General features: G+C 28.8%; 2 protein-coding genes and 1 pseudogene across 5 annotated transcripts; 1 reads left to right on the top strand and 2 right to left on the bottom strand.

The window, feature by feature from the left end:
- Window positions 1–1,713: 1,713 nt before the first annotated feature.
- Window positions 1,714–6,904, bottom strand: LOC130895065 (probable cytosolic Fe-S cluster assembly factor AGAP009023). 3 transcript variants are annotated; one of them, XM_057802181.1, is made up of 10 exons: window positions 6,787–6,904; window positions 6,373–6,480; window positions 6,221–6,316; window positions 6,011–6,166; window positions 5,685–5,958; window positions 5,384–5,626; window positions 4,625–4,844; window positions 3,962–4,119; window positions 3,613–3,850; window positions 1,714–1,849 (listed from the first exon to the last, which is right to left on the bottom strand). In XM_057802181.1, exons 2-10 carry the CDS (start codon window positions 6,433–6,435, stop codon window positions 1,846–1,848), a joined length of 1,452 nt encoding a protein of 483 aa, XP_057658164.1. In that variant the 5' UTR covers window positions 6,436–6,480; window positions 6,787–6,904; the 3' UTR covers window positions 1,714–1,845. The 3 variants fall into 3 exon arrangements, with proteins under 3 accessions (XP_057658164.1, XP_057658163.1, XP_057658165.1); XM_057802180.1 differs by having other exon boundaries at window positions 6,373–6,554; window positions 6,752–6,788; XM_057802182.1 differs by lacking the exon at window positions 6,787–6,904 and having other exon boundaries at window positions 3,569–3,850; window positions 6,373–6,554.
- An 892-nt stretch (window positions 6,905–7,796) lies between these two features.
- Window positions 7,797–9,439, bottom strand: LOC130895764 (uncharacterized; annotated as a pseudogene).
- A 516-nt stretch (window positions 9,440–9,955) lies between these two features.
- LOC130895067 (uridine 5'-monophosphate synthase) lies at window positions 9,956–13,760 on the top strand. 2 transcript variants are annotated; one of them, XM_057802183.1, is made up of 6 exons: window positions 9,956–10,226; window positions 10,950–11,234; window positions 11,631–12,126; window positions 12,180–12,500; window positions 12,640–12,849; window positions 13,402–13,760. In XM_057802183.1, the coding sequence occupies exons 2-6, from the start codon at window positions 11,085–11,087 to the stop codon at window positions 13,656–13,658; spliced, it is 1,434 nt and encodes a 477-aa protein (XP_057658166.1). In that variant the 5' UTR covers window positions 9,956–10,226; window positions 10,950–11,084; the 3' UTR covers window positions 13,659–13,760. The 2 variants fall into 2 exon arrangements, with proteins under 2 accessions (XP_057658166.1, XP_057658167.1); XM_057802184.1 differs by having other exon boundaries at window positions 10,042–10,178.
- The last annotated feature ends 356 nt before the right edge of the window (window positions 13,761–14,116 follow it).

The following is a 14,116-nucleotide window of genomic DNA, read 5'->3' as shown; positions in this document are numbered from 1 at the left end:
AAACAAGTACTGTCGCTCTAGAATCACAACACTCCACCAATGTGCCATCTACTGATATGAATGAGCCAGATATTCGTGAGAAGTCGCCTTCTTTGCTTCAAAATCCTCAAGATATTTTTACCGGAACTGACGAACCCTCCACCTCTGCAACTAAGACACAATCTGAACCGAGTGCTTATCTTCCCGTAACACCAGAAGTCATTAGACCTTATCCTACAGTTGTTAGAAATAGAACAACCAATAAAGGAAGAAAACCGGGTAAATCCCGTATATATACAGATACACCTGAAAAAACCGGCACTAGAAGAGAGACATGTCAGAAAGAATTGAAAAAAATAGAACAGAAAAGGAAAGCCAGAGCCAAAGCAGTGAAACGTAGTTTCAGCGAACTTAATTTAATACATAAGAAAAAGAAAGCTAAGCAAATAGAAAGTGATGAAGATTCAGAAGAATCTGAAGGATCGCAATTTAGCTTGAGGGAGAGTTTAACATCTCCAATCGATTTCGAAACGGACGAAGAAATTGATGATCATAGTATCGATAATAATTTAAATGTGACCACAGATGAAATCAAAGATAATTATTTTGTGTTGGTAAAGTTTGAGAGAAAGACTTCTGTTGTATACTACGTTGAAAAAGTTCTCAGTCATTATTCGGGTACAGGGCTGAAAGTATCTTATCTTCGGAAGAAATCGGGCTCATCATGGTCATTCTTTTTCACTGATATTGACGACATACACACTCTGTACATCACCGATGTCGCCATGATCCTTCCTGATCCACAACCACGAGCGCTAGAATGGCTAGACTTCTTACTTTTGCAGTTAATTTAAATAATTATAATGTGCCATAACTTCCAAAATAACAAGCAAATGTATGATTAGCTACTTTAAGTTTAGATTGTCAAAGACTATATAACTGTATAAATATAGTATAACAATCTCATTAAAAAATATTGCAAAGATATAATTTAGACTGATTGTAAAACTTAGAATTATCAATAAGTAAACTAAGGAGGAACGATTTAATTTAATGTTATGTTTCTAAAGAAAATTTATCGCCTATGGGCCAAGACAAGTATTATTAAGTTAGTTCTTTGATAAATAAATATTTTTATAATTAATAAAAAAATTACAAATTTAATAGGCTTTTTAATTACCCTGTATGAATCTACCCCATGGCGTATGAAAGTACCCCACCTACTGTACGAACGTACCCCACATACGGGATACGTTCGTACAAATATCTTATCATAGAAAAATCATTATAACTCTTTTACCTTTTGAAATAACTGTTTCGGATTTTTTGTAACAAATTACTTTATATTTTTTACACTTGGGTATATAAACTAGATAAATTCGATAATTTATCATAATTTAAAAAAATAAAATCTAAAAAGCGTACGAAGGTAACCACTTTCCCATAAGTTTTTTTTGAAAAATTTTTTACGTGGTCGTAAGAAAAATAGTGTACATAACTCCTTGGTAAGTGTATTTCGCACATTTAGGCAGTCACTGCTACTCAACCAATTTTTAACTATTCATAAGTGGCCGTAAACCTGCTATTCATCGAGTATAATAATTGCAGATCAAAGCTTCCTCCTTGTATCGTGTGTGTGGTAGAACTTTTTTAACAATAACGCAATTGTTGTATTAAACTTTTTTCTGTACACTGTAAATAAATAACGGAGAGGAAAAAATGAATATGATGGAATGTCGTTTTTACTTTAATATTTGTTACTTTTAGATTCAAAGTTTATTTTTTAAAAATATATTGGGACTATTCCCCTTACCCATTAGAGAACTATTATTTAAAACGAAATACACCAGTTTGGATTTCAGCAATCTACCTGGAAGTAAAAAAATTACATTATTCGATGGAGAAGGAATAGATGAAATGTATTTCTTTGTAATTAGCAGAAAAGAAATTGGCAAGAAAAATAATTTCAATAATAATAAATTTAGCAGTAACATGTATGGGGGTTGATTTTTTTACCCCTTTCAACATTTTAGATTTATATGGTTTCAGCGAACTTACTATATATTAGAGTTAGAATGTACGTAGTACATTCTAACTCTAATATTTCCTTTTGAAATGTTCACAATGTTTGATCTATAATTGAACGAGCAATATGAGGATTTACTTAGAACAGACTTTTTAATGAAAAGATTTATTAAAACAACTCTTCAATTGTGTTATCATTTAAAGATTTGACTAGCCTCTTGACTTGATCGAAACATTAACATTTTAATTCATATAAAATTTATTTAAATTTTTAGGTATGGGATACAGTATAATAACATACGATTATAAAATAAATTTTGCGTTCAAAGCTTGCGAAAATATCATTCCTTCTCAAGATGATTGCCAAAAACTTTTTGACAATGTTTTGAAATATTTAAATGAACTAATCTTAGAATCCAATAATAAAAATTTATGAATACTGTTAAGTTTATATTTTTATAGGCAATTGGAAAATTTTATCTTGGCCCTACTCTGATGCACCTAAGGATTCTACAATTATCTATGGATAATTCAATATAGAGCAATCAATTAAAATTAAAAGTTAATTATTTCTAAACTTTATTAATTTATATTATCTTGAGCTACGTGGTTGCATTGAAAAATCATGATCTATTAAATTGATGGCTGTTTCATATTATTGAAATGTAACAACTAAGGAAAAATGAAATTCTAGTTAAAACAAATTTCCATTTTTATATTAATGTTGTAGGTGATCTATTGATTAATATAATAACGCAAATTGTACATGTCAATATCATATTTTGAAAAAGATCGAAACAGGTGGAAACGTCAATTTGTACTTGTTATTTTAAACCGATTTCTCATCAAAAGAGACCCAAAATTGAAAAGATTCATCACGAAAAACTTATAAAAAGGTCTAAGAAGTAAAAAGTTGAAGAAATTTTTTTAACATGCATCTAATAGATACAACTCTTTACTTCATTTCAATATTCCCATTAACTTCATCTAAATGATTATTTGAGCAAGAATATGTTTTTCATCAATATTTTAAGAAGTTTGAACACTGCAATTTCGTATACTGTGAGTTCAACCATCGTCATGATTTTTTCCAAGATATATCCATTCTTTATCAACAAGAATACAGATTGTAATGTATCATTATTTTGGTTTGAGTGATTTTTTAAACATTGATTATGTTACGCGTATGTTTTTCATATATTTTTCATATTCAAACAAGTTGGAAGCCTTGTATTTCCAATACCACCACACCAACCAATTCATCAAGAGAAGACAACGTTTGTCTGGTCAGTTATTATGGTTATACTGAATAAATATGTGTATATCATTACTCCTACAAATTCTTCTATTAATTTAGTAGTTTATAAGAGCATTATAATTAAAATTTTGAAAATAATGTATGACTGAAACTGCCAAGCTAGTGGCGACAGTGATAGTGTCCACATTGTTCTCGATGGTAAGCTTATTTTATTTTTTCCATTTTCTCAATAAAATTCCAAAGAGTAGGCAGATGGGCATCTTGAAATTGGATCACTTCTTAGAACAGCCTGATTATCAATCTCACCTGAATTAATTAATTACAGTATTTGGATTTAAATTATATTTTACCACTTGATATTCAATGCGTTTATAGATTTCTCTACTGCATGGTAATTGGTGTGTAGAATACCAAAACATTTATCGCTATCTTCACCTCCCAACCAAGTATCATACAATTTTTTTATAATTTGGTTATTTTCGGGAAAATGAATCGGCAGCGAATTATATAAACAATCGATTTCCGACAAAAGATCTTTGATTGTTACACCATCTTTAGGCCTGACCTGTGCCCCTCCATTCAAACAACCTAAAATAAATAAATTGAACTTGAAATATATCAAATTTTTTAGATAAAAATTACACCGCAAATCATCAAATCAAATACTAGTTTTCAAATAATAATTCATTAAAAAAGTACCTGACGGACAAGCCATAACTTCAACATAATGATATTGAGATTTGCCTCTTTTTAACTTCTGTACTAAATTCTGTATATTCCTGAATCCGTTAGCAATGGCAAACCTCAAAACAACTTTACCGTTCAATTCTAAAAGGACTTCTTTGAAATCTTGATTCCTGCAAACAATTTTTGATATTGAAATAAATAAGTTTAATTTTAGTTCATAATTCAAACTACCCAAATTGGATTTGTATCTCTAGAAAAAACAGTTATAACCACTTTAATAATCAAAGGATCTATTATATCCCCTTTGCTTGGCACTGGTGATACACAGTATTTAAAGCTGATCTATTAATCACACTCTTCTTAGAAAGTTCAGAATCTGGGATTGCTCTAGTTGCTAGAGATCTTCGTTTTCTATTTCATAAGTTCCCAGGTGTAGTGCTCTGGAGTTATATAGTCTTCCACACTTTAAGAGAATGTGAATAGAATTTTCGTCCTCAACATAACAGCATGTTGCACTCTCTGCTAAACTTATCATCTTCAGGTGTCTATTGAGGCAGCAAAAACCTAGATATTGCAGCTTTACACTAAGAAGGTTATGATCTAACATATCAAATTAAACTATCGAACAACTTGTCTGCAAATCTATTTTTTTAAAAGAAGTATTCAACAACATACCTCAAACATTTATATTCTAAATTATCACAGTCTTTTCCAAATAATTCTTTAGCAGCATATTTAAAAATGTGATCAGCATATCCTCCTGATCCAGATCCTATATGTTTTATCAATGATGGAATAATATCTTTTTCGCCAGGTAACCAAGGTTGAGAAAATTTACCGTCTTCTAAATCCTCAAGTTTAAAATTTTCTTTGGATAACATTTGTTCTAATTCAACTAAAAAATTAAAGAATTGTGAATCTTGAACCATATTATGAAATGTATCCATCCAAATAATTTTTTAAGGTTTCTGTTGAGATACACAAAATTTTTTGAGAAGCTGTAAACTAAAAATTACTTATCCAGCAGTTCACTTATTTGTTATGTAATTGGCCACATTACACCCGATCTTATATACCCCCAAAAAAGGCTGCAATTTTTTTTTTTCAAATATACCGGGGAAGATATTGCAAAAACTCTTGAACATATAAGAAGTAATGCATGTTTTATCAGATATTATTGAAAAATGCCAAAAAGTGGAAATGTAGCCTTTTGGAATTTTTTTTGTACCCAACCAAAGGATATTTTGGAATATAACATCATTTTTATGTTCCTAAAACAAGTTTCAGTATTCAAAGACGATTTTTATTCTTACTTCTAAGAAAAATTACCTTTTTCATGATTAACTGAAAAAACCGTTAAGTAGACAACTATCAGCTCAGCTCAAACATTGAAACATTAATAACTTAAGAGCCTAAAAATCTCAATAGACTTACTGGCAGTAATAACACAATCCACATCTCTACTTTGTGTAGTTTCAGAAAAGAAATCTTCCCGAGAGGCTTCCAATTTTTTGTCATAACAGGGCATTACAGCCACATGATATATATTAGGATTTCCCAACTGTTGACAGACCCAATCTTTGATTAAAGAACCCATAATCTGTTGTGGTGATTTTGTTGTAGAAATATATGGTAATATGTAATTACCATGAGTTTTTTCAGCATAACAAACCCATCCTGACAATAAACAATGTCTAATTAATATCTAATTACTATCTTTAATTCATTCAATCACCTGGACAGCTTGATGCTAACATTGGCAAGATATTATTCACACTATTATCCTCAGATGTTCTGTATCTACTTATAAATTCTTTTTGAGCCTCAATAATTGCAAAATCATCAGCTAATGTCATATCTACTACCATATCTGCACCTAGTTGTTTAAAATACTGACAAAGTTTTGCGGCACAATTATTTGGAGATAAATTAAAATGGATTGCCAAAGACAATATTGGCTGAATAGATAAACTAACAATAATAACTTTAGAATCTTCATATTTATCACTCTGAAAATATAAATCGAATTATTACAACGATTTTTTTATCTAATTACAGTACCTCTTTTAAGCGTTTATTTTCTTCAAATACTTTTAACAATTCTTCTTGACTTTGCTGTGAAACTAAAACACTTTCAGCAGATGTTATACAACCAGAACATGCTAAACAGTCGGATAAACTTATTTCTACTTTTTGTAACTTTTGGAAACTTCCATCCTAAAAGAAAAATTTTTTACAAAAGTGTAATTTTATGTTATAGCAGTGAAATACTTCATCAATTTGAAAATATCCATCTCCTTGTATTTTTACCTTTGATCCTGTATTACTCTTCCCATTTTTGTCAATTTTAACTGGTTTAATGCATTCCTAAAATTATGTTTTATCAGTATAATGTAGAAATATTTCAATTAATTTGATAATACCTGAGAAGGTGTTATAAAATCATCTAAATCTGTTAATTGCAAAGCTCCACTAAATCCCGACATTATTAATTGAATTAATTTTAAACAAGATAAACACACATCGGATTGCTTATGGATTAAAAAGAATTATTATAGGTAAAACTAAATCACTTTACAATATTTGGTAAAAATAAACATATAACCTACAAAAATATTTTTCTGTCATAGTCATAGATAAATTTTGTCCATAGAGCTTATGTTAAAAATAAGAGTGCGGTCTCTATTTTTCTCAATTCTATTTTGATTGAATATTAAATATTAATTATATTCATACAATTAGAAGCAAGTAGAGACATATAGACAATGGTAAACTGAATTTATTTCATAAATATATATATACTTTTTACAAATCCGTGACAAAATACTTGTCAATACCTAAACTAAAAATATTTTGTACTTGTTTTCCGTAAACTTTGTTCATTCGTCATTTGTGGTTATTGTGCATTGCTTTATTTCAACTTAAAAAAAAAACAGTTCTTATCAGAGCTCATTGTATAACTTTTTGATTAAATATGGATGCTACTTCAAGTACCAGCGGTCTATTTTCTCCACCAAAAAGACGGAAATTGATAAGTTAGGGTCATTTATCACTAAACGAAAAATAGAGTATGATAAATTTGTATAAACAAATTTTAACTGATCAACCAAAAATCAAGTTTACTGCTGTCGTATCTAAAATTGTTACAACGATGGGTAAGTTGTAGAAAAATTACATTTTTGTATGAAATTAACTTAAAACATTTTTACTTTTTAGGGATTGCGAAATCGACTGTATATCGTACGATAAAAGAATATCGAAGTACGGGAACATTTGTTAGTCCAAAATTCTGGAGGTCGTCCAGGCCTTGTTAAAACATTAGATGAAACTAGTAAAAATATCATTCGACGAATTGTACATAGTTTCTTTTTTAAAAACGAGATCCCCACATTGAACAAAATTTTAAATGAAATTAAGAAAAATACCGATTTACAAAATGTCATGTGCATGACACTTCCTCAAAAACCACAAAACTAAATTTAGGGCAAAATTGTACTTAAGTTTTGAAAAGACATGCTTCAAATTATAATACCAAAATAAAAACTAGTACTACTTACTATGTAAAACAATAAATGACCAGTTTTATTTAAACTTAAATAAGCAGCTTGGATTACATAATTATTAAATGTGAGTAAAGTTATTAGATTTTTATTACTATTATATTATATTTTGCTGTTTAAAATCTTACAGTTAAGGCAATTTTTATATTATTTGGTTATTGTGTAAAAAATAATCCGTTAATAAATGCAAATCTAAACATTATCACCGTCAGTATCTGTTGCAGAATCACTCGTTGCAGAATCGTTAGACAGGGAAATAATTATAGGTTCTAAAAGATCATCCATAATCCCATCCAATTTGTATATTTTTTCTTCTTCTTTTAATACATGTGCAATACAATTTTGCCAATTAATATTGTTAACATTATCCAATGCTTCCATTAACAACTCTTTTACATCTTTTAATTTAAACGTAACGTTTTTGACTGCCACCTCATTTTTCACCTGAGCCCAAACTAATTCTATAGGGTTTAATTCACAGTGATATGGCGGTAGCCTTATCAAAACTTTATTATTTTGTTGTGCCATTTCATCAGTAACATATGTGTTGAATTTTTCTTTATATGTATTGATTTATTATATAAATAAGTTCGGATCGAACCATACGCATATCAAATTCTATATTTTTTAATCGTAACCAATCCTACATATCTTTTTTCAATGAACATGTGGGAACCTTTTCTATTCGGCAGTTATGGTAAGATGCATTGTCCATTATAATTTCAGCACCATCTGGCAATTTTTTTACAAATTCAGAAAACCATTGTTCAAACACTGTCCCATTCCTATCATCATGTTAATCTCGTTTTTTTACTTTCGAAAACGAGTAATGCGTCTTTAACAAATCCTTGTTCACATCCAGCATGAAGAATTATAAGACTTTTACCTTTTCCTGATGGGCTTTTAAGACCTGTAGATAATCCTTCGTTAAAAGCTTGGGTTTTATTTTTGATATTTGTATCTATCCAAACTTTTGCTTTTGTGTGACCTTCATTTAGCCAGGTTTCATCTAAATAATAAATTGGTCTATCTTCTGACCTGTAACGTTCGATAGATGTTAAGTATTGTCGTCTCCACCTTACAATATCATCACGTTTTATTAAAACACTCTTACGGCTTCTTTTCAAATATCTAAAAATTCATACATATTACATGAATATTTATTACACACTAAATAAATAAAAGAAAATAATAAGGGACACCCACACACTACCTACTTTTATTTCTTTATTTGATAAACAGGCTTGTCTTTATTTGAAACTTATTTTTAATTTTATCTACATTAATTTATGCATATGATACACTTTTTTATTGCAGATAATAGTACCTGTATGACAAATAATTATTTTTTGACTAAATAGATTATTTAGGTTGGTTAAAAAAATCATAAGTGGGTAATGATAAAATAATGATGTCCTTTATATAAAACATGACAAAATTACTTACTTGAAATTGATTTCTTTCATAAGTTTGTATAATGATGAACGAGAGACATTTTGTAAATCTGTATTTTTCTTAATTTCATTTAAAATTTTGTTCAATGTGGGTACAATTCGTCGAATGATATTTTTACTAGTTTCATCTAATGTTTTAACAAGGCCTGGACGACCTCCAGAATTTTGGACTAACAAATGTTCCCGTACTTCGATATTCTTTTATCGTACGATATACAGTCGATTTCGCAATCCCTAAAAAGTAAAAATGTTTTAAGTTAATTTCATACAAAAATGTAATTTTTCTACAACTTACCCATCGTTGTAACAATTTTAGACACGACAGCAGCAAACTTGATTTTTGGTAGATCAGTTAAAATTTGTTTATACAAATGTATCATACTCTGTTTATCGTTTAGTGATAAATGACCCCAACTTATCAATTTCCGTCTTTTTGGTGGAGAAAAAAGACCGCTGGTACTTGAAGTAGCATCCATATTTAATCAAAAAGTTATACAATGAGCTCTGATAAGAACTATTTTTTTTTAAGTTGAAATAAAGCAATGCACAATAACCAGAAATGACGAATGAACAAAGTTTACGGAAAACAAGTACAAAATATTTTTAGGTTAGGTATTGACAAGTATTTTGTCACAGATGTGTAAAAAGTATCGTATGAACTGATTCTAGCCAATCAGAAGTCATCAGAATTGCCAACTTAAATTCAATTTACTCCTCCTAGTTTAAAAACAAGTTATAATTTTTAAAGCTCTGTTTTTATAGGTAATATATTATATAGACAATGTCAATATTAAAAAATCACAGGATATATTAATGGAAATTTTTTAAAATATATGAAATCCCAAGTAATTGCTATGGTTTGAATATAATTCTAAAATAATCATAATTTGTCATTTATACAGGTATTTATGAGTGATACTAAATTCACTTCAATATGAAATTAAATCAGCAATGATGTATGTTATTACATTAAAAAATATTTTACTAAGAATAAATAGTTTTTTATTCTCATTGACTTTGATAAAAATTTTGTTGATAAAGTTTCCACGAAATAAACAATATAGTTCCAAAAAACTCCGTTATATAAAACGTAGCGTTACGATCGAAGGTTTTTGTATTATTCGTTTATTTCCATATAAAGGTTATCTATGGTATTATTTAAGTCATGTATGGAAGGGTTATTACACGTGTTACTAAGTAATTTTTTTAGATAAGGTAAACTGCAATTTCTTTGTATCAAAGTTTTTATAGTTATCCAAATAGGTAAATATTATTTCAATTTTAATTAGTATATCATAGTTCAATAAATGAAAGCTGGTGAGATTAGACCTGAAACATGAAATTGTCATAATGTTTTTATAAGTTTGGTATCCTAATATTTTTATTATTGGTTATTCAGAGTGTAACAAAATTTCTTTCTCACTATATATAGTTAATTCTATAAACTAATATGTCATTACTGAATAATTTATCTAATTTTTTTCTTAAATTTTATTCAATTTTTGTTTTGCTAATTGATCTCTGAATATTAGAAAGTGTATATTATCAAATTAAATAAGTTGAAGATGTGTCTTTATGAGGCTACAATATATTTTTTATGTACTTGAATTGTTTCTGATTTTTCTGATCAGTTTCTGTATTGTCACAGAATAAATTCTTTAATCTCACTACAGTATTCTAAAAAAATGTTTAAGCTAATAGCAAAATCTAAATAGAGCACATTTAAATGTCGAATATTTCATTACATAGCCTGGTGTGAATGTTTTTTCCAATATTTTGCTCAAATGGACCTCGTGGAATCATTATATACTACTCATTAACAGTTACTATAACATAACAGAAGGAATATTTTGATAAAAGCTTTATTCATTTGCCCTAAATACTTACCTTTCAAACAAATAACAATGTTTGATTTAGCGTAAAACGAAGATACACCAATTTCCAATTATTTGAAATTTCTTTTTATTCCAAACATTCCTTTTGTAGATTCTGTAAATACATGTAGCTTTTCCATTGCAAGGACAAGCTTTCAAGTAAAAATAATTGATAAATGGAGAATGTTTAGTTATATCCAGTAATACAGAATTATTTGTTAAAATATAGACAATTATTTATTTTAAAATGAATAATTACGAACAAAAACTCAAGGAATTTTCCAAAGAATTATATTCTATCAATGCGATAAAATTTGGAGAATATAAGACTAAGATAGGTCTAATGACACCAGTATATTGTGATTTGAGGTTGATAGTGAGCTACCCAAAATTAATGGTAAGTCATATCATATTTGTTATATCTGTTTATATACAAAATTATTAAGTTTTTTTACAAATATAGTGGACAACTTTGAGCCTTGTATTTAGAAATTATTTAAAATATACAGGGTCATTTAAGATTTCTGCTACATTAGATCTTTAAAGTAGCTCCAGAGGAAGATTTATTCTTTTCGCATTTTTCCCATGTTTTATAAACAATATTTATATTTAATATTTCTTATAAACATTTTTCAAATTCTACAAAATTTAAAGAATGTTTGACTATTAGTATGATTTTATCCAAATGGAATATTACACTTTTTTCAAATAACCTTTGTATTATTTGATTTAAGAAATTTCTGACTAACTGATTTTGAGAGTGCAATTCAGCTATTGAAAATATTATTTTCAGATAACATTATCTGAACTATTAATTGAAAAAATACGATATATAAAAGATGTCGATTTACTATGTGGTGTCCCGTATACTGCGTTACCAATTTCAACTGCAGTTTCGATAAAAACTGATATTCCTATGGTGATGCGTCGTAAAGAAGCAAAGGATTACGGTACAAAAAAACTGATTGAGGGCATTTTTCAACCCGGACAAAAGTGCCTTATTATTGAAGACGTAGTAACTTCTGGAAGCTCAATTTTAGAAACTGTTAAAGATTTAAAAGGTTCAGGTTTAATTTGTACAGATGCAGTGGTTTTATTGAATAGGGAACAAGGCGGAGAAGAAATTTTGAAAAATAACGGTATAAATATGTATGCTTTATTAAAGATGACTCAACTTATGGATATTTTAAAAGAAGCTGGATGCATAGACGATAATATGGTATTAAAAGTTGAAAAATATTTGGCGACAACCAAAGTAGATAAAACCGAAACAGACAAAATTACAGAAAGTGAGTTTGATGTATTAATATAAGTATTTTATAAAATTTCATTTTATTCATAGACCGTTTACATTTGACATTCGAATCTCGTGCTTTGAAAGCTAAAAATAAAATAGCACAAAAATTATTCCAAATAATGCAACAAAAACGAACTACATTGTGTGTAGCTGCCGATGTGTTGTCAACCACTGAGTTACTCAACCTAGCGGAACAGGTGGGGCCAAACATTTGTGCTCTCAAAACCCACATAGATATACTACAAGATTTCCATCAGAATTTAATTGGTCCCTTACAAGAAATTTCTCAAAGACACAATTTTATTTTGTTTGAAGACAGAAAATTTGCCGATATTGGAAAAACTGTTGAATACCAATATAGTAAAGGTAAATAAAATTTATATTATCCAAGTTTTAAAAAACGTGAGATTCAAAAAAATAAAAATATCAGATTTAAATTAACTATGTATCTATTTATTGACAGTCAGTAGTCTTTAAAAACCCTGTATATTGAAATTTATTTTAGGGATTTACCAAATTTCATGTTGGGCTCCTCTGGTTACTGTTCATTCACTGATGGGTAGAGGGGCCCTAGATGCCATAAAGGGAAGTAAAGGACTTGTTGATAGAGGGGTTTTTTTGTTAGCTGAAGCAAGTGCAGATGGAAATTTAATTAACGAAAATTATATTGCAACAACATTGAAGATCGCAGAAGAATATTCCGAATTAGTTGCAGGTATTTTTATACTTTTCTTTGTTATTGGACTAAATTATTCTCCTTTATATTCCCATACATCCAGTGTTATAGAAAATCAAACGAAACATAGGTATTACCCTTTGTGCCTTATATAATCTATAATACCCACTGGACTTGTTACTTCAGTTAGTTAGTGTAATTGTTAGGTGTAGGGGTAGTTCATTCAACTACTAAGATTCTTTTTTATTATCGAGGTCTTGAACATTTTGTTCTTTATGATCAATTTTCTGTAGGTATTTAAGTTTACCACCTACCTGAACTTTGCTATTCTGATGTCATTTATTTTGGTTCTTCTCCATATTTTGTTGGTTTTCTTGGTTCCTTGGATTACTCTTAATTATTTCATCAATTTTTGAGTTAATGATTTTTATTTCTTAGATTTTTTCATATATTTTTGTTGATAAATCGTTTTGATTGATTTTAGGTTATATTTTGATAAAAAATATTTTAATAAAGACTGTAGTAGGTCGGAATATGTTGAAACTTATTTTCTTCCAAAATTAAGACGATTTATAGATTAATATGTTTCAGGTATAGTTTGCCAAAATCCCCTATTTTTGCACAACCCTGGATTCATTCAGCTTTGTCCTGGAGTTCAAATAGATAATAGAGTAGATGATTTGGGTCAAAAGTACAACTCTCCTGATACTGTGGTATTAGAAAAAGGTGCGGATATAGCCGTAGTTGGAAGAGGTATTACAAAAGCTTCTGATCCCGTTACTGCATCCGAACTATACAGAAAACTATTATGGGAAGCTTATGAAAAAAGGCTTGCGCGACATAATTGAGAACGGTAAAGGGGTGTGATGTGTTAATATTCGTGAATCCTTTAAATTGTAAAAAGAATTAAGAACATTAATCGAAATGTACCAACGAAAAAAAAAACGAAATTATGTAATTTTTTTAATATAAATTATAAAATTTAAATGTTCAATGAGTTGGTCATTTAGTAAACACGTTTTTTTTCTACTTCTACTACCATAAAATGGTTTTTCAAAACTAAACTTATGAAAATAACTGTGTTCATGCTTTTATTTATCGAAGCTCATATATTTCTGACACCAAATTAGTTTATAGATGAGATTTTGAGTTCTAGAAGTGTCCTAAAGTATCAAAATGAATGAAATTTGGGGTTATAAAATAATTATAGAGGATTCAGTTGAATGGATGGGTATAACAAGAGGCGAAATTTATGCAATTATATTTTGGCTTGGAAATGGAAGAATCCTAAGAAGTGTTATTTATC

This window comes from Diorhabda carinulata, chromosome 6, assembly GCF_026250575.1.
Source record: "Diorhabda carinulata isolate Delta chromosome 6, icDioCari1.1, whole genome shotgun sequence".
Classification (NCBI taxonomy): Eukaryota; Metazoa; Arthropoda; class Insecta; order Coleoptera; family Chrysomelidae; genus Diorhabda; species Diorhabda carinulata.
The sequence above is the reverse complement of the archived record's forward strand: the minus strand, read 5'-3'. Positions and strand labels throughout refer to the sequence as shown.

Excerpts from the sequence above, each read along its gene's own strand:
- LOC130895065 (XM_057802181.1), bottom strand. The coding sequence starts at position 6,435 with ATGTCGGGATTTAGTGGAGCTTTGCAATTAACAGATTTAGATGATTTT. Across the intron at positions 6,317-6,372 it reads ATTTTATAACACCTTCTCAG|GAATGCATTAAACCAGTTAA; the intron begins GTATTATCAAAT and ends ACATAATTTTAG. Across the intron at positions 5,627-5,684 it reads GTTAGCATCAAGCTGTCCAG|GATGGGTTTGTTATGCTGAA; the intron begins GTGATTGAATGA and ends GTTTATTGTCAG.
- LOC130895067 (XM_057802183.1), top strand. The coding sequence starts at position 11,085 with ATGAATAATTACGAACAAAAACTCAAGGAATTTTCCAAAGAATTATAT. Across the intron at positions 11,235-11,630 it reads TGAGCTACCCAAAATTAATG|ATAACATTATCTGAACTATT; the intron begins GTAAGTCATATC and ends TATTATTTTCAG. Across the intron at positions 12,501-12,639 it reads TGAATACCAATATAGTAAAG|GGATTTACCAAATTTCATGT; the intron begins GTAAATAAAATT and ends AATTTATTTTAG.